Source organism: Ranitomeya imitator, chromosome 5 (assembly GCF_032444005.1).
Source record: "Ranitomeya imitator isolate aRanImi1 chromosome 5, aRanImi1.pri, whole genome shotgun sequence".
Lineage (NCBI taxonomy): Eukaryota > Metazoa > Chordata > Amphibia > Anura > Dendrobatidae > Ranitomeya > Ranitomeya imitator.
In genome coordinates, this window is record NC_091286.1 from 187,830,882 (window position 1) to 187,850,821 (window position 19,940).

The 19,940-nt window shown below is 44.0% G+C and overlaps 1 protein-coding gene across 2 annotated transcripts in view; it reads left to right on the plus strand.

The window, feature by feature from the left end:
* KMO (kynurenine 3-monooxygenase) overlaps positions 1–19,940 on the plus strand; it is an 850,240-nt gene that overhangs the window by 446,196 nt on the left and 384,104 nt on the right. For both annotated transcript variants that reach the window (XM_069767942.1, XM_069767941.1), the window contains exon 8: positions 9,879–9,950. In XM_069767942.1, the coding sequence (XP_069624043.1) occupies positions 9,879–9,950 (72 nt within the window). The remainder of the gene's footprint in view (positions 1–9,878; positions 9,951–19,940) is intronic.

Sequence of the window (19,940 nt, forward strand, 5' to 3'; positions counted from 1 at the left end):
TTCAGAGTCCATCCGCCGTTACTTAGCAGCAGATGTCTCTGCACGGTGGATCCCGGGCTGTGAACGCACCTTGTAGCTACCTACCTATTACTCGGTGCGTTCCGCTAGCCCTAACACGGTGGAAAAAACGGATCCTGCAAATTGCTTGCAAGATTCGTTTTTTAACCATAAACTTGTATTAGTGACGGATCGCGACATGTCGCATCTGTTGTGCAACATTCGTGTTTTGGCAGACCGTCGGCACGAAAAAACATTCAAGTGAACCTTTTTGTCCGACGTGTCCGCCATTTTCTACCGCGCATGCGCTGCAGAAACTCCGCCCCCTCCTCCCCGGACTTCAGAATGGGCACCGGATGCGTTGGAAAAACTGCATCCGCTGCCCATATCGTGCACAAATTTCACAACATGCGTCGGTACGTCGGCCCGACGCATAGCGAAGGACCTGTACCGACACAAGAGTGAAAGAGGCCTTAATGAGCGTTTAATTTATAAAAAAAATGGAAAAAAACGGCATCCCCTTCTGGTGTTTTCTGCGCCAGAGGGGGACAGCCGATGGCCGGGGGGCCAATATTTGTAGCCTGCTATGAATATTTGCCCGCAGCTCTCTGCGTAGCCTTTACTGGCTATTAAAATAGGGGAAGCCCCCAAAAAATGACGTGGGGTCCCCATATATTTTATAGCCAGAAAGGCTACGCAGACAGCTGCGGGCTGATATTCATAGCCTAGAGAGGGGCCATGGATATTGCCCCCCCGGCTACAAATACCAGTCTGCAGCCGCCCCAGAAATGACGCATCTGTAAGGTGCGCCAATTTCGGCACTTGGCCCCTCTCTTCCCACTCCCGTGTAGTGGTGGGATATAGGGTAATAAGGGGTTAATGTCACCTTGCTATTGTAAGGTGACATTAAGCCGGGTTAATAACGGAGAGGCATCAATAAGATGCCTATCCATTATTAATCCAATACTAAGAAAGGGTTAATAAAACACGCACACATTAGGAAATTTTTTTTTTAATATTCTTCATTTAAGCATACTTACCATACTTCAGCGCCTGCAAAAAGCGTAAAATAATAAACTGTATACTACCTGTCTGCCGTAGTCCAATTAATAACGAGTGTCCCACGACGATCTCCCCTATAGAACAGTGACATCAGGTGATGTCACTGCTCTATAGGACCCTCAGTGACACACTGACAGGAGACAATGGCTCCTGCAGTGCATCACTGAGGTTACTATAGTTCAAAGTCTTACTTTATGGCAATTGCTGCGTGAGAAAATTTCTCACTATTTTTTTACAGCGTCGGAGGAATACCTTCCTCCTGTCATTGTGTTTCTGGGGCCTCTGGAGAGCGGTCGTATCTTCTGATGCTGCTGCTGTCCACGGGAGATCGTCGTGGGACACTCGTGGATTTCTGCAGGCAGGGAGTATATTGGTTGTTTGTTTTTTTCATGTTTTTTACAGGTTGACACTGGCTTCAGGGATCAAAATGACAAGTAATAGTGAGTATGTAATCTATGTTTAATGTACTGTATGTCTATATGTATGTAATGTATGAATGTACTGTATGTAGTATGTAGTATGTATGGAGTATGTATGTATGGAGTATGTATGTATGGAGTATGTATGTATGTATGGAGTATGTATGTATGTCGTATGTATGTATGGAATATGTATGTATGGAGTATGTATGTATGTATGTATGGAGTATGTATGTATGTATGGAGTATGTATGTATGTATGTATGTATGGAGTATGTATGTATGTATGTATGGAGTATGTATGTATGTATGTATGGAGTATGTATGTATGTATGTATGGAGTACGTATGTATGTATGGAGTATGTATGTATGTAGTATGTATGGAGTATGTATGTATTGAGTATGTATGGAGTATGTATGGAGTATTTTTTTTTTCATTCAACACATTAGCCGGATGATGGGACTACTACTATCCCATCATTGGCTAATGTGTCAATCACTGTCAGTGTAGCAGGCATCGTCCGATGCCTGCACACACGCAGAGAGCCCTGGCACGCCCGCACAGAGCCACGGCAGCCCGCAGAGCCATGGCAGCCCGCACAGAGCCCCGCAGCCTGCACAGAGCCCTGCAGCGCGCACAGAGCCACAGCACACCCACAGAGCCCCGGCACACACGCACAGAGCCCCGGCATACAAGCACAGAGCCTCTGCACACACGCACAGAGCCCCACGGTCACGCACAGACACCGCCCGCACACACACACACGCAGTCTCCACCCACACACCGCCCATGTACCACCCACACTCCCTTATAGTGCATCATTGCACTATGGGAACTTCCGATTCTGATATCCGATACTGCAAAAATATCAGAACTCGGTATCGGAATTCCGATACTGCAAATATCGAGTATTGGCCGATATTCGCTGTATCGGAATGCTCAACACTACTTGCAATCCATTCATGCACCTGCTGTTTTTGTGCCTCATCTGGAATTTTTAGCGATGCTCGTAAGAAAGGGATCATATCAGATTGTCCACGAAAAGAAGTAGACATCTTACTTTGGCTGGAAGATAATAATATAATAATAATAATTTTTATTTATATAGCGCCAACATATTCCGCAGCGCTTTACAAATTATAGAGGGGACTTGTACATACAATAGACATTACAGCATAACAGAAATACAGTTCAAAACAGATACCAAGAGGAGTGAGGGCCCTGCTCGTAAGCTTACAAACTATGAGGAAAAGGGGAGACACGAGAGGTGGATGGTAACAATTGCTATAGTTATTCGGACCGGCCATAGTGTAAGGCTTGGGTGTTCATGTAAAGCTGCATGAACCAGTTAATTATTATTTTTTTTTTTTTTAATATAGGCCACACAGGGATCGTTAGGTTAATGCATTGAGGCGGTAGGCCAGTCTGAACAAATGAGTTTTTAGGGCACGCTTAAAACTGTGGGGATTGGGGATTAATCGTATTATCCTAGGTAGTGCATTCCAAAGAATCGGCGCAGCACGTGTAAAGTCTTGGAGACGGGAGTGGGAGGTTCTGATTATTGAGGATGCTAACCTGAGGTCATCAGCGGAGCGGAGGGCACGGGTAGGGTGGTAGACTGAGACCAGAGAGGAGATGTAGGGTGGTGCTGAGCCATGGAGTGCTTTGTGGATGAGGGTAGTAGTTTTGTACTGGATTCTTGAGTGGATGGGTAACCAGTGTAATGACTGGCACAAGGTAGAGGCATCGGTGTAACGGTTGGTGAGGAATATGATCCTGGCAGCAGCATTCAGGACAGATTGGAGCGGGGAGAGTTTGGTAAGAGGGAGGCCGATTAGTAGAGAGTTACAATAGTCCAGACGAGAATGAATAAGTGAAACAGTAAGAGTTTTTGCAGAGTCGAAAGTAAGAAAAGGGCGAATTCTAGAAATGTTTTTGAGATGCAGGTAAGAAGAGCGAGCCAGTGATCGGATGTGGGGGGTGAATGAAAGGTCAGAATCAAGGATGACCCCAAGGCAGCGGGCATGTTGCTTTGGAGTAATGGTGGAACCGCAAACGGAGATGGCAATGTCAGGCAAAGGTAGGTTAGTAGAGGGAGAAAACACGAGGAGTTCAGTTTTTGACAGGTTTAGTTTCAGATAGAGGGAGGACATGATGCTAGAGACAGCGGTAAGACAATCACTGGTGTTTTCTAATAAGGCAGGCGTGAGATCAGGAGAAGAAGTGTATAGTTGGGTGTCGTCAGCATAGAGATGGTACTGGAAGCCAAATCTACTGATTGTTTGTCCAATGAAGATGGTCTTTCTTCTGCAGATGGTACTGTTTCTTTACCACCTACCCACGGATACAACCTTTTTTTCCCTTTCCAACACGCCTATTCCCCTTTCCACCAGCAGCAGACATTTTGCCATTTTGGTGCTTAACTAATTGGCAACTCTGTGAATCACAAAGAAAATGCGACAGCACTCACCGATCCTGGAGTTAGATAGTCCTTTATTCAAGCATGTGAGAAGACATCTTCACGGCTCGGGGGTGTGCAATAATAACGGGAGTGTGCAGGGATCGACGACGGCCGTTTCGCGCTGTGAGTAGCGCTTCTATGGGTCCATGTCTAAGGGAAGTGACGCTGGGAGAAATAGGTAAGTGAGTACAGACTCCTCCTGCGCCACGCACCAATCAGACAAAGAGAAGTGCAACATGCATGACATTAAAAACAATTAAAAACAAACCAGCAACACCAGCCGGATAAAGCATAGGATCCTTATTTTACTCATATAGTCCTAATATCAGAATTCATTTATACTGCCAAATATATGTAGAAAAAGAAGTGAACGGTAAATTATAAATCAATAAATGCATTCGCCGCATAATGGGCCCGATAGCATGGCACATAGGAAACCACCTGACATGTAGGGTGTAAATGATAATAATAATAAAGGTGAAAGGTGCTGGCTGGGTTATGGGGTTCATAGAAAAATAGACATGTCAATTCTGTCATTGAGACCTGTGGCTTGTGTCCGCATAATCCACCTGGCCTCCTGCTTTAATAATAGTTTATGTAAATCCCCTCCCTGTGCCGGTAATACCACCTTCTCAATACCCGCAAATGACAGGACCTCTGGGTTTCCCTCATATGCCTCTCTGACATAGCTAATCAACCTAGGTGCTCCTTTACCTGAAAGGACAGACGTGAAATGTTCCCTGAACCGTATGTATACTTTGCGTATAGTTTTTCTGATATAAAATCTTTTACACGGACAAAAAAACACATATACCACGTATTCAGTTTTACAAGAGATGAATTGCTGTACGGTATGTGTTACTGGACCGATACTCAACGTTCGCCCGGGGACATGATATTGGCAGTACTGACAATATCCGCAACGATAATTACCCTTAAGTGCTGCTTGCTCTAACCAGGTAGTTTTTTGCTTTGTGATGCGGTTGCGAACTAAGACGTCCCTAATACGTGTGCTGTGTCTATTAGAAATAAGCGGTCCCACGGCTATCCTACCTGCTAAATCCTTATCTCTTTCTAGCACATGCCAATGTTTCCTAATGGTGGATCTTATCTCCTGATCCATCGGACCATACTGGAAACAGAATGTAAACCGCTGTTCTGACGTGTTATTTACCTTCCCCCTGCGATCCTGGGAATAATTATTTACACGCTCCAAGGTGGTTTGTAGCAAAGCATCAGAGTAGCCCCTACTGTGGAGCCTAGGACATAGTTCTTTCAACTGTTGTTCGAAGCCTTTTTGTGTATTATTAACCCTTCGTGTCCTTAACAGTTGACTATAAGGTAACGACCTCTTGGTGTGACCCGGGTGGAAGCTATTAAAATGTAATACCGAATTAATGGCGGTAGGTTTTCGGTGGATAGACGTGCAAACCTCCCCCTCCTGAATCTCTACCAACACATCCAAGAATTCTAAACTGGAACCCCTAAAATTGGAAGTAAAAGACATACCCATAGTATTGGTGTTGTTAAGGTGCGAACTCTTAATCTGTGCTGTCCCACACCAGAAATTTGTCATCCACGTATCTCAGGTAGAGTTTAATGTGATTCAAAAAGATGTTACTGGCTGAATAAATGTAGTCTTCTTCGAACACTGCCAAGAATAGATTGGCAAACATACTGTACATGCAGCCGGGGTCCCCATAGCAGTCCCGGTGGTCTGCATGTACCAAGTGTCCATGAACGTAAAGGCATTGTGTGTTAGTATAAAACCGAGACCCTCACAGATCAAATCTATGAAATCCCGTTTTTTATGCGTGGTTTCCAAAATACGTCTGATAGCATGTACCCCCAACAGCTGTGGAATATTGGTGTATAAACTGACCACGTCAATGGATGCCAAGGAGAACCCCGGCTGCCACGTGAATTCCTGGACATGACCTAGAAAAGATTTAGCATCCTTGATGTAAGACGGGATATCCTTTAATAGCGGACGCAGAAGCCAATCAATGTACTGGGATAGGGGTTCTATCCCAGACACGATGGGTCTGCCAGGGGTGTGTGTGACCGATTTGTGGATTTTTGGAACATAATACCAATATGGTTTCGTCGGAAACCCTGGGAGGAGCTTCTCTGCCTTTCTCTGTGTGATCACTTTAATTTCCAATGCCTTTCTGCATTGGATCTGTAATTGGCAACTCTGTATCTGTAGTTGTTGGCACAAAAAGCGATGGATGAAAACAGAGCAGAACTGAGTTGCCAAACTGTGGTACTAGGCCCAAAAGGATTTACTGGGTTAGATGCAGTAAAAATTTAGATACACAGGCAGTGTAGCTAGCTTCACAGGCGGGCTACTCTGCTGACGTGCAGACAATGCTACTAAGCCCAAAAAGATTTACTGGGTTAGATGCAGTAAAAATTTAGATACAGGTGGTGTAGTTAGCTTCACAGGCGGGTTACTCTGCTGACGTGCAGACACTGCTCCTAGGCCCAAAACTATTTACTGGGTTAGATGCAGTAAAAATTTAGATACACAGGCGGTGTAGCTAGCTTCACAGGTGGGCTACTCCGCTGACGTGCAGACACTGCTACTAAGCCCAAAAAGATTTACTGGGTTAGATGCAGTAAAAATTTAGATACACAGGTGGTATAGTTAGCTTCACAGGTGGGCTACTCTGCTGGCGTGCAGACACTGCTCTTAAGCCCAAAAAGATTTACTGGGTTAGATGCAGTAAAAATTTAGATACAGAGGCGGTGTAGCTGGCTTCACAGGCGGGCTAATCTGCTGACATGCAGACACTGCTCCTAAGCCCAAAACGATTTCCTGGGTTAGATGCAGTAAAAATTTAGATACACAGGCGGTGTAGCTAGCTTCCCAGGCAGGCTACTTAGATGACTACCAGACAATGCTACTAGCCCAAAAGGATTGGCTGAGCTAGATTACACCAAATGCTGTGACAAACACTTGCACAGCACTGGCACAGACCTGCCTGGCAAAAAGTGCTATGAACTGCTGTAACCTACCCTGAAAAGGGCTGATATTACAACTAGTCCCGACTCCCGACTCCCTAAACCTATCTCTCAGAAAATTTGCTTGCAAAAAAAGACTCTTTGACTGTACAGCACCCACAGCAGCAGCGGTGCCATCTAACACTAAGCTGCAGCAGTGAGGAAATGGTGGCGACGGGGAAAATGGCTGGTTCTTATAGGGCCTGGACATGTGACATACACAGCCAATGATACATGCCCTTGCTTGTGTGCATCACATGCACATTGCTGTGTGTGTGCACTGCTGATAGGCTGAGAGACTGCACTGCCCCACTGTAGATGCGGGAAAGAAAAAAAAATGGAGATCGGCAATATTTCAGCACAGATCTATCCCCCGCCACCCCCCCTGCCCACTGTACACTGAAACAGTCTATTAACAATGATAAACAGTTTTAATGTGCAAATCAAGTTAGGCTTTTGGTGAACAAACAGTTATCGAACAGAAACTCGAACAGCCGAATTTTAAGCAAATTGTTCGAGTTCGACGAACGACTCGAACACCGCCCAAAACAGCTCGAATTTGAAACTGGCTGAATAAATGTAGTCTTCATCGAACACTGCCAAGAATAGATTGGCAAACATACTGTACATGCAGCCGGGGTCCCCATAGCAGTCCCGGTGGTCTGCATGTACCAAGTGTCCATGAACGTAAAGGCATTGTGTGTTAGTATAAAACCGAGACCCTCACAGATCAAATCTATGAAATCCCGTTTTTTATGCGTGGTTTCCAAAATACGTCTGATAGCATGTACCCCCAACAGCTGTGGAATATTGGTGTATAAACTGACCACGTCAATGGATGCCAAGGAGAACCCCGGCTGCCACGTGAATTCCTGGACATGACCTAGAAAAGATTTAGCATCCTTGATGTAAGACGGGATATCCTTTAATAGCGGACGCAGAAGCCAATCAATGTACTGGGATAGGGGTTCTATCCCAGACACGATGGGTCTGCCAGGGGTGTGTGTGACCGATTTGTGGATTTTTGGAACATAATACCAATATGGTTTCGTCGGAAACCCTGGGAGGAGCTTCTCTGCCTTTCTCTGTGTGATCACTTTAATTTCCAATGCCTTTCTGCATTGGATCTGTAATTGGCAACTCTGTATCTGTAGTTGTTGGCACAAAAAGCGATGGATGAAAACAGAGCAGAACTGAGTTGCCAAACTGTGGTACTAGGCCCAAAAGGATTTACTGGGTTAGATGCAGTAAAAATTTAGATACACAGGCGGTGTAGCTAGCTTCACAGGCGGGCTACCGCTCGAACACCGCTCATCTCTAATCCTCAGACCCATTGTGATACCATATACAGGTGCAGTGGGCCCTGGGTTCGTTCCAATGCATGACAATGCCAGGCCTCATGTGGCTGAAGTCTGTCAGCAGTTTCTGCATGATGAAGGCACTGATGTTATGGACTGACTTGCCCATTCCCCAACCTGAATCCAATCAAGCACATCTAGGACATCATGTCTTGTCCACCAATGCCATGTTGCACCACAGACTGTTCAGGAGTTGACTGATGCTTTAATCTAGGTCTGAGAGGAGATCCCTCAGGAGAACATCCGCCACCTCATCAGTAGCATGCGCATGTGATGTAAGGAGGTCATACAGGCACGTGGAGGTCAAACACACTACTGAGCACCATTTTATTGTCTTGATCCATTTCCACTAAAGTTGGATCAGCCAATAATTTGATTTTCCACTTACATTTTGAGTATCATTCCAAATCCAGACCTCCATAGGATATTGATTTTGATTTACATTGATCATTTTTATGTTTTATTGTTCTCAACACATTCCACTATGTAATGAATAAAGATTTGCAACTGAAATATTTAATTCAGTGATATCTAGGATGTGTTCCTCTTATTTTTTTGAGCCATGTATAACCCTTTTTGAGGATCCAGTAATACCTTGGAAGGGGACTCATTTGATTGTGGAATCTGAATTTCTTCAGCTAAGTCCTTATTCTGCGCAAGATGCTACGTTATTTCTGAAGTTTATCTTTCGGCGTGTGACCAGTTCCATTTGCGCTTTTTGCTTCAACTTGTGAGAGTTGTGACTTTTCTTGTTTTTTAGACAGATCTATATGTTCAGTTTTCTACTTTAGTTGTTTTCATTACTTGAACTATATAAATACTGTATGCCTTATTAAGAAATACCAAATAATTATAAGCAAATATAACAGCAGAGATGAAGACTCAAGTACAGCAAAAAATGAAACTGGGTCTGCACACATTAAGTAAGGGAAGAGTCAGTAAGGATGGGCATAGTAAATTGCATATCCTTCTTACCCATTGTTCCCTCTATTTGCACCACGTAACTTAGTCTTCATCTCTGATTTTATATTTCCCTTATGACTATATTGAATTTATTAATAAAGTATATTTTTAAATACCATTGGTGGATTTTTGACTTCATGCCTCTTTTGTAGGATTTAGTGTATTTAAGGAGTTATCCCCCTCTATATCAGTAGGCAATTTCTCTGTCCATGGCCCTACTATTCTCAAATCAGTTCATTCCTTTAGTTCATATGGTACTGGTTCTATTCCAATATTACAAGTAGGCATAGGTCTTGCAAGGATAAGGATATTAATGTGGGATATTAATACCTTACTTTGTGCGCTGTAGCACGGCAGGTGGTGGCAACAAGAAATTATGTTTTGGCACAGAACTGGCTCACGCCTATTTTCTCATAAGTAAAGCATAAACATTTTGTTATAATATTGTTAATATGTTGCTGCTCTCCGTCTTGTGTTTGTAAATTGAACAACTATCTGCTGTGGCCATTAGATTCAAGGTCACAGACTGTCTTAATTCAATGGGATTTTTTTTTCCAACTTTATTATTTTGGATTTTTTTCATTACTTTCTCTGTATTTTTGCTTTCTAGTTTGCCATGGAACCAAACTATTTGCATATATGGCCAAGAAATACATTCATGATGATTGCATTACCTAATTTGGTAAGAAATTAATATTCCTTTATATTGCTTAGATTAATGTTCATCACATCTCTTTAAAGAGTTTAACTGGACTTCAATATTGTCGACCTATCTTTACAATAGATGATCAATGTCAGATCAGTAGAAGTGTTATTGAAATAACATGGGGAATGTATACCAGCCCCAGGTAAATTATATTTTCTTTATTCTACGTAAATGTTAAAAATTATATCCAAGGCAAATGAATGAAATGCAACACTTTTAGAATGTAGTCTAATGATCTTTGTCAAAGTTTATTCTGGTGAATAGTTAACAACCTTAAATACCCAGGTGAGCAAATCAAAAACAAAACACATTAATCTGAAAAACAAATGGTAACAGAAAGGGAAAAAACAGGATAGGTACAAGTGCTTCTCACTAAATTAGAATCTCATCAAAAAGTGAATTTATTTCAGTTCTTCAATACAAAAAGTGAAGCTCATATACCTATACCTATATTATATACCTATATTATATAACACCCTTGCACCTCTCCAGTCCATCCTTAACTCTGCTGCCCGACTAATTCATCTCTCTCCTTGCTACTCCTCCGCTTATCCCCTCTGCAGATCTCTTCAATGGCTCCCATTCCCTCAGCGTATCCAGTTCAAATTACTAATACTGACCTACAAAGCCATCCATAACCTGTCTCCTCCATACATCTCTGAACTAATCTCCCAATATGTTCCCTCACGTAATCTCCAGTCCTCCCAAGACCTCCTTCTCTCTTCCACACTTATTCGCTCCTCACCCAACCGCCTCCAAGACTTCTCCCGAATATCCCCCGTCCTCTGGAATTCTGTGCCCCAACACGTCCGACTATCAACCACATTCGGATCCTTCAGATGGAACCTGAAAACCCATCTCTTCAGGAAAGCCTACAGCCTACACTGACCCCGCTGCCTCCTCACCACTACCGGAGCTACCGCCTCACCAACACCTGAGCTGCTGCAACCCTCAACCTATTGTGTCCTTCCCCACCATCCTGTAGAATGTAAGCCCGCAAGGGCAGGGTCCTCTACCCTCTGTATCAGTCTGTAATTGTTAGTTTACTTGTATGTAACCCCTTCTCATGTACAGCACCATGGAATCAATGGTGCTATATAAATAAATAATAATGATATAGAGACATTACAAATAGGGTGATCTATTTCAAGTGTTTATTTCTGTTAATGTTGAGTATTATGGCTTACAGCCAATGAAAACCAAAATTCATTATCTCAGTAAATTAGAATAATTAACAAAATCCACATGCAAATGCCTCATAAGCATTTAAAAAGGTCCCTTAGTCTGTTTCAGTAGACTCCACAATGATGGGGAAGACTGCTGACTTGACAGAAGGCAGCCATTAACACACTCCACAAGTAGGGTAAGACACAAAAGGTAATTGCTAAAGAAGCTGGCTGTGCACAGACTGCTGTATCCAAGCATAATAATGGAAAGATGAATGGAATGAAAAAGTGTGGTAGAAAAAGGTTCACAAGCAATCGGGATAATTGCAGCTTTCAGGATTGTTAAGAAATGGCTATTCAAAAATTTGGAAGAGATTCACAAGGAGTGGACTGCTGCTGGAGTCATTGCTTCAAGAGCCACCATACACAGACGTATCCAGAACATGGGCTACAAGTTTCATATTCCTTGTGTCAAGACACTCATGACCAATAGACAACGCCAGAAGCGTCTTACCTGAGATAAGGAGAAAAAGACCTGGACTGTTGCTCAGTGGTCCAAAGTGTTGTTTTCAGATGAAAGTAAATTTTGCATTTCATATGGAAATCAAGGTCCTAGGGTCTAGAGGAAGAGTGGAGAGGCCACAATCCAAGCCGCTTGAGGTCTAGTGTGAAGTTTCCACAATCAGTGATGGTTTGGGAAGCCATGTCATCTGCTGGTGTAGATCCACTGTGTTTTATCAAGACCAAAGTCATCGCAGCTGTCTACCAGGAAATTTTAGAGCACTTCATGCTCCCCTCTGCCGACAAACTTTTTGGAGATGGAAATTTCATTCTCCAGGAGCACTTGGCACCTGTCCACACTGCCAAAATTACCAATACCTGGACTAAAAATAACAGCATCAATGTGCTTGGTTGGCCAACAAACCAATTCTATGGGGTATTGTCTAGAGGAAGATGAGAGACACCAGACCCAACAATGCAGACGAGCTGAAGGCTACTATTAAAGCAACCTGAGCTTCCATAACACCTCAGCAGAGCCACAAGCTGACCGCCTTCATGCCACGCCACATTGAGGCAGTAATTGATGCAAAAGGAGCCCCGACCAAGTATTGAGTGCATTTACTAAACATTCACCTGGTCAGCGCTCATAGCAAGTGAGCAATTCTGCTACATACAGGTGATATGATCATCAACTGTATGTAGCAGAGCCGACTGGACAATGGCAGCTTCTAATCTCCCATGGAGACTATTGAAGCATGCCAAAAATAAAAAAAAGCTTTTAAAAGTATAAATCAACTAGTTGGCCAGTGTGAAATTTTCGCATATTGGTTGTCGGGGGCGCAGGCAATTTCAGGAAAATTAAGCTGGTCAAATGTAAATGTATTTAATGAGATGATGAACACAGAGGGGTATGTGTCTCACTGAGATATATATATACTAGATTGTGGCCCGATTCTAACGCATCGGGTATTCTTGAATATGCATGTCCCTGTAGTATATGGACAATGATGATTCCAGAATTCGCGGCAGACTGTGCCCGTCGCTGACTGGTCGAGGCAACCTTTATGACATCATCGTCGCCATGGCAACCATTATGACATCATCATCGCTGTGCCCGTTGCTGATTGGTCGAGGCCTGGCGGCCTCGACCAATCAGAGACGCGGGATTTCTACGTCGATGCTGTGCCGGTCTCTGATTGGTCAGAGATGCGGGATTTCCAGGACAGACAGACAGACAGACAGAAAGACAGACAGACGGAAAAACCCTTAGACAATTATATATATAGATATATATATATTAGCTGAAGGGCCCGACATTGCCGGGGCATAGTAACTAACTGTGGTTATAACAAATTATACACAGCCTCATACTGCAGCAGCACCTCACTTCTCTCATTTTCCCATCACGCCGCTCATTTTCCCTCTCACATCTCTCATTTTCCCCCTCACACTTCTCATTTTGACCTCACACCTGTCATTTTCGGACCACTCGACTATTTTCCCCTCACCCCTCTCATTTTCCACTCACACTTCTTCACTTTCAGCTCACGCCTCTCATTTTCCCCTCACTCCTCTCCTCCCCTCACACCTGCACAGCAACTTCCTGTTATGAGCACATCGGTGTAGCGGTTTAGGGAAACCCTTCATCCAATTTTAATGTGGATACCCTCAAATGAAAGCTGAAAGTCTCAACTTCAACTGCTTCTGAATTGTTTTGTTTAAAATTCACTGTGCTAATGTCTATAACCCAAATTAGAAAAATGTTGTCTCTGTCCAAATATATATATGGACGTAACTGTACATACATACACACACATTCAGCTTTATATATTAGATATATCCCATGGAACCATAATATGTCCATTTTGCAAGCTGGCGAGAAAATCTCACTATGCAGATGTCACATGGATACTTACTGTTAGGTGTCGAGTTCCCGCTTCTGCACAAGGGGAATCTCGAGCCATCTCCGCTGTGGTCTCCCATTCTTCTCCAGCCGCAGTGGAGTCTGCTCAGCAGAGACATCGGTCCCAGCGTCTTGCTCAGTCTCACTCTGTACAAAGAGTTACTGCTGCTTTTCCTGCTTCTGCCATTGAAGTCAGTGTTGGGCAGCGGCGAGCTATAATGGAAGCATGCAGAAACACTGCAGATCCGCACAAAAGAAGTGACATGCTCCTACTTTTGATCCTCTGTGTTTTCCATGCGGAATTTTCCGCACCATTAGCACATCATCTTTTTTTTCCCATTGATTTACATTGTAATGTAAATCACTTTGCGGATCTGCAGCGTCAACTTTGTCAAGTTTTCAATCTTGAAAAGGTTAATAGACTAGCTCGTAGCGGAGACAAGAGGAGATGCCTACTGACCAGTGAGGTTTTCTGGATATTTAATTTTTGCCTTCACTTTCCTCAAGGTCTGAACCTTCAAAGTGAAATCATGTATCACTATTAGGCCAGGGTCACACTTGGCGTATGAAAATACGGTCCGTTTTTTTACAGGCGTAATATGCAGAAATGATCCCAAAATAGTGATCCGTATGTAATCCGTAGTCAAGGTGTGGCTGCGTATTTTGCGCTTGTAAACCTCTGTACGTAATCCGTATGGCATCCGTAATGCGTTTTTTTCACGCCGCCTTACAAAATGGACATTTAACGGTTTTGAGGCCTGAAATTAATGTAAATCATCAGCAAAATCCTATTTAAAGGCCTCTCCAACAGGTGGAACCCTCCCATATGGCCATTTTGTTGCTGTGCTTGTGTAGGTGTTTTGGTGGTACTTGGGCAACATGTGTGACCTCCTGCATTTCACACCAACTAAGCGGGTGTTATTTAATTGGGTCTTGTCATGCCGCTTTGGCCACCCATACCCCGTGATAGTTGATCCCCGAAGGAGGAGAAGAAGAATGTGGGTGCATCCATTTTAGCTTGGCCAAACTATAAAAAATAAAACAAACCACATTGCTATCAGAGCAGATTAAATAATTTTGCCAGATAACACAAAATTATCAACAAGAAAATTATTTTTACAGATTCTGATACGTTGGTGGAGGTAATGGCGGCTGTTTGGGTTGCTGCTCTTGTGGCCTTTGTTGGGCCAATTGTCCTTCACCCTGTTGGTGACTTCTCTGTTGGTCCTGCTCCAAAATCTGCCCATGCTCAGATTGCCCAGATGAGTACTGGCCATAAGGGTGGATACTATGGGCATCATGACTATAGTACACCTCACGGGAATCATAACCCTCACCAATATGTCCATGTCGTCCAAACTCAGGTTGGGACCAGCCTCCAATACTGGGTCTAGACAAGAGGCCATATTGGTAAGGTTGCTGGAAGGGTGCCATTTGGTACGGTGTAGGCATTGGTGGGTTATGTTGGGTAAAGGGTTGAAGGGTTGAGGTGCAAGCATTGGTGGGTTATGTTGGGTAAAGGGTTGAGGTGTAGGCATACGTGGAGGAGGTGCTTCAAATCTCTCTTGAGCATGCACTGGATGATTTGTTGGCATACGCAGGATATTACATGTTGACAGCTGCCACCTCTCAATGTACTGAAACAAATCATAAGGGCTATTTGGGGGGTGCATGCATCAAGAAGGATTTGAAAGCATCCTCTCACACGTAGCCTCACCTCACGGGGTATGGTACGGAGATGCTGGGCCAGGCTTCGAGAAAATGCCTCCTCACCATCATCCTGAGCAGCCCTGGCCAAACAATTTAAGACACCAGTGTCCACATTCCTTCCGGTTTCCATTAGCTCTCTCCTTCTGTGGCCACGGCGTGAGGTCACAGCAGGCTGTGGGGAGGCCTTCAGCGGAACAGTGGGGCTGCTGCTGTGGCCAGGATCTTCAGCCATCCCTGAAGCTGGTGCATCTGTGGGTGTGGCTGCATCATCTGTCCCAGGTGGCTGTTGAACATGAGGGGCAGCCGAAGATGGATCCGGAGAGATGAAAATGGTAGCAGCTGTAGATAAGCCAGCCACCTCTTCTCCTTCCCCTACAGGATCAATAAATGGCTCCGATTCGGACCCTGTTGTCTCCCTTTCAGTGAGGTTGGATTGTGTTCTGTTATGAAAATTGTTAAATTTAATTTGATAAATCATCTATGAGCATTCTAAACTTATGTATAATGTGGTGTGAGGTTTGTACTTACGGTCTGAGATCCATACTGGGATCCAGAAAGGACAGCCGGTCAAAATAAATGTATTTGCGTTTTGGCGGAGCAGATGACCCACTTCTGGACCGCTCCTGCCTTTCTCTCCGGTACTGGTCCCGAATGCTGCGCCAATGTCTCATAACATCTTCCACTGTAATGACAAAGAAGAAAATAATGTTTATACATTGTGCAAAGTGGTACCACAAGGTGTCAGTGATTTCCCAGATTGTAATATTCCCTAGTAAGCTATAATATTCCCTAGTAAGCTGCATTTCTTTATAAATATCTTCACTAATCCCATTTAACACACAAATACCACAGTACCATACAAGGGTAACACCATAGAATGTAAGTAAGAATGAGTCCAGTATAGAATCACTGCACACAATTGAAGGAGAATGCTTCAAATGGGTATTTTATTAACGGTGATAGGTGTAGTGATGGCTAGACGTTTCGGCCGGACAACGGCCTTTATCATATAGTCGCCTTTGAATGAGGAATCACCAGGTAAGTAGTGTCACTTGTTACGTAATATTTCATAGAGCGCAATGGGTCCAGTATGGCAGGCAGTCCAGTGTGAGTCTGAGGTTGCCAGAGAACGTTATCCTGACACTTTTGCCCAAGGATCATTGGTGGCGCAGTGTATCACGCAGGCACAGCCGTGCTGGAGCAGTGTGTATATATGTATAGAATGTAAGTACACAAGGACAGGGTCCTCTCCCCTCTATACCAGTCTGTCATTGTAAATTTGCTTACTGTAAGCGACATCTATAAACGCTGTACATAACCCCTTTGTCATGTCCAGCACCATTAAATAAATGGTGCAATATACATTTAAAAAATGCACAATAATATAAATAAGAATAGTGTAAAAATATTGTTCTTACTGCAGTTTACAATATTATTTGAGAAACATGAGTGTACTTATTTATTTGCCTCTGTCCCTCACGTGGCCGCTGCTCATAATCTGGGAAAAGGATCCCACAGATGCTCCTCCAAGCATCCTCCTTCCTTGCACGGTTAGCATAGTTAGAATTACGTTGGTCCCAAATTTCAGGCCTTTCTTGGACCAGGACCAGGAGCATATCAACATTGATTATGTTGGCCATGCTGCTTGCAACTCTGTGGAGGCGTGCACCAGACTTCCGGGATGTCTGTCTGGCTTTTTCAGCTAAGTAGCATGTCTAAGCTTTCTGATTAAGGGCTTGGTACATTTCCTGTCACCTGGAGATGTCTGGCGTATTTTTCGCAAGTCACACTGCTGGCCCATGTGTAATTCGTATTTTTTGCACACCCACAGACTTGCATTGGCAGATTTTTTGCGCAGTACGCTGACAAACGAAGCATGCTGTGATTTTCTATGGCTGTAAAATACGGCTGCGAAATATACGCCAGATTGAAGCTGCCCCATAGAGAATCATTGGTCCGTGTGCAATGCGTAGTTTTTGTGCCTATCATACGTCCGTATAACGCTCTAGTGTGATGCCGGCCTTTGTTATCTGCTTTTTTACTTTTTTATAGTTTAATAAAAATATGTACATATTTGATTCTTGATATGTTTAGGCAGCGCCCCAGAGTCCTGGTCGTTGCAGCAATGTCGCTCTGCCACTAAGGGAAGTGATGTTATGTCTGATTGCACTAAAGGAGTTCACCTGACCAGGTATCACAAGCACACATAACACTTCACACTCCGGCCACTAGGGGGAGCAAAAGGCACTATGTATTAGGCCACGCCTCACACTGGTAAAACTAGGGGTCGAATAGGAAGTTAGAACAGAAAGTAACCTGGGAGAGCTCCAGGGAGGACCTGTCAGAGGTGGGTTCCTGACAGGGGCCTAGCAGAAAGGACCGATTGTTACAGAGCCGCGCCTGCACTACCTTGCGGTGACATCTTAAGAAAGGACACGAAGCAAAGTATATTGTGGAGCAGTGAGAAACGGGATCAGAGTACGAAGGAGATAGAACCAGAAGGAGTCATGCCCCTAAGACCGCGGCAACATCCTACTGAGGCGCATAGCCGGTGACCGGAGCACCGAGGAAGTAACAGACTCTACGCATTACTTCAACAGCGGCAGGACAGTTAATTACAGGTTTGCTGTCTACCTTAGATCACCTAAGAAGACATAGGAGGCAATCGTGGGAGAGGAGCATCTCTAGGGTCCCAGAATAACTCCAGGCCTACCTGTCATACGGGTGCGTCCTAGCCATATCATACTGGGGGACGGAGAGAAGAGAAAGAACGGATACGACAGTTGTGAGGACTAGGGTTGAGCAAAACGGATCGTTCATTTTGGCACTTTTGTGCCAACTTTTGGCACAGTTGGGTTTCATGAAACCCGACCCGATCCCTGTGTGGGGTCGGCCATGCGGTACGCGACTTTCACGCCAAAGTCGCGTTTCAATGACGCTAAAAGCGCCATTTCTCAGCCAATGAAGGTGGACGCAGAGTGTGGGCAGCGTGATGACATAGGTCCTGGTCCCCACCATCTTACAGAAGGGCATTGCAGTGATTGGCTTGCTGTCTGCGGCGTCACAGGGGCTATAAAGGGGCGTTCCCGCCGACCGCCATCTTACTGCTGCTGATCTGAGCATAGGGAGAGGTTGCCGCCGCTTCGTCAGAAGCAGGGATAGCATTAGGCAGGGTCCATTAACCCCCAAACCGCTTGTGCTGTAGCGATTTCCACTGTCCAACACCACTTTTTGTTAGCAGGGACAGTGGAAGCTACATTTTTTTTCTCAGCGCTGTAGCTCATTGGGCTGCCCTAGAAGGCTCCCTGATAGCTGCATTGCTGTGTGTACACCGCTGTGCAAACCAACTGCTTTTTTCAAAGCACAAATCCTGTTGTTCCTTCCTTTCTGCACAGCTATCTTGTTTGTTTGTCCACACTTTTGATGTAATTTGTGCAGCAGTCCACTCCTTGTTATTGCTGCCTGCTATACCTGGCTGAGATTACTGCAGGGAGATAGTAATTGTAGGACAGTCCCTGTTTTTTTTTTTTAAATTCTCCCTGAAAAAAAATAAATAGTGGGAGATTAATCTTGGCATTTGTGCTTGAGTGCCAGTCGTGTGTGCCATCTCTCTCCAATTGTGGGGCACAGAAAGCCTAGTGTCTATAATCCTTTTTTTTTTTTTTTAAATTCTCCCTAAAAAAAATAGTGGGAGATTAAGATTGGCATTTCTGCTAGCGTGCCAGTCCTGTGTGTGCCATCTCTCTCCAATTTTGGGGCACAGAAAGCCTAGTGTGTAATACTGGCCCTGATTTCTTGGCAATTCTCCCTAACCCAAAAAAGTAGTGGGAGATTAAGATTGGCATTTCTGCTAGAGTGCCAGTCCTGTGTGTGCCATCTCTCTCCAATTTTGGGGCACAGAAAGCCTAGTGTGTAATACTGGCCCTGATTTCTTGGCAATTCTCCCTAACCCAAAAAAGTAGTGGGAGATTAAGATTGGCATTTCTGCTAGAGTGCCAGTCCTGTGTGTGCCATCTCTCTCCAATTTTGGGGCACAGAAAGCCTAGTGTGTAATACTGGCCCTGATTTCTTGGCAATTCTCCCTAACCCAAAAAAGTAGTGGGAGAATAAGATTGGCATATCTGCTAGAGTGCCAGTCCTGTGTGTGTCATCTCTCTCCAATTTTGGGGCACAGAAAGCCTATTTTTTTTTTTTTAGTTATTTTGGTTTTTAAATTCTCCCTGAAAAAAAAATAAATAGTGGGAGATTAATATTGGCCTTTGTGCTTCTGTGCCAGTCCTGTGTGTGCCATCTCTCTCAAATAGTGGGCCACAGAAAGCCTAGTGTCTGTTTTTGGTTATTTTGGTTTTTAAATTCTCCCTTAAAAAAAAATAAATAGTGGGAGATTAATATTGGCCTTTGTGCTTCTGTGCCAGTCGTGTGTGCCATCTCTCTCAAATTGTGGGCCACAGAAAGCCTATTTTTTTTTTTATTTATTTTGGTTTTTAAATTCTCCCTGAAAAAAAAAATAGTGGGAGATTAATATTGGCCTTTGTGCTTCTGTGCCAGTCCTGTGTGTGCCATCTCTCTCAAATTGTGGGCCACAGAAAGCCTAGTGTCTGTTTTTGGTTATTTTGGTTTATAAATTCTCCCTTAAAAAAATAAATAGTGGGAGATTAATATTGGCCTTTGTGCTTCTGTGCCAGT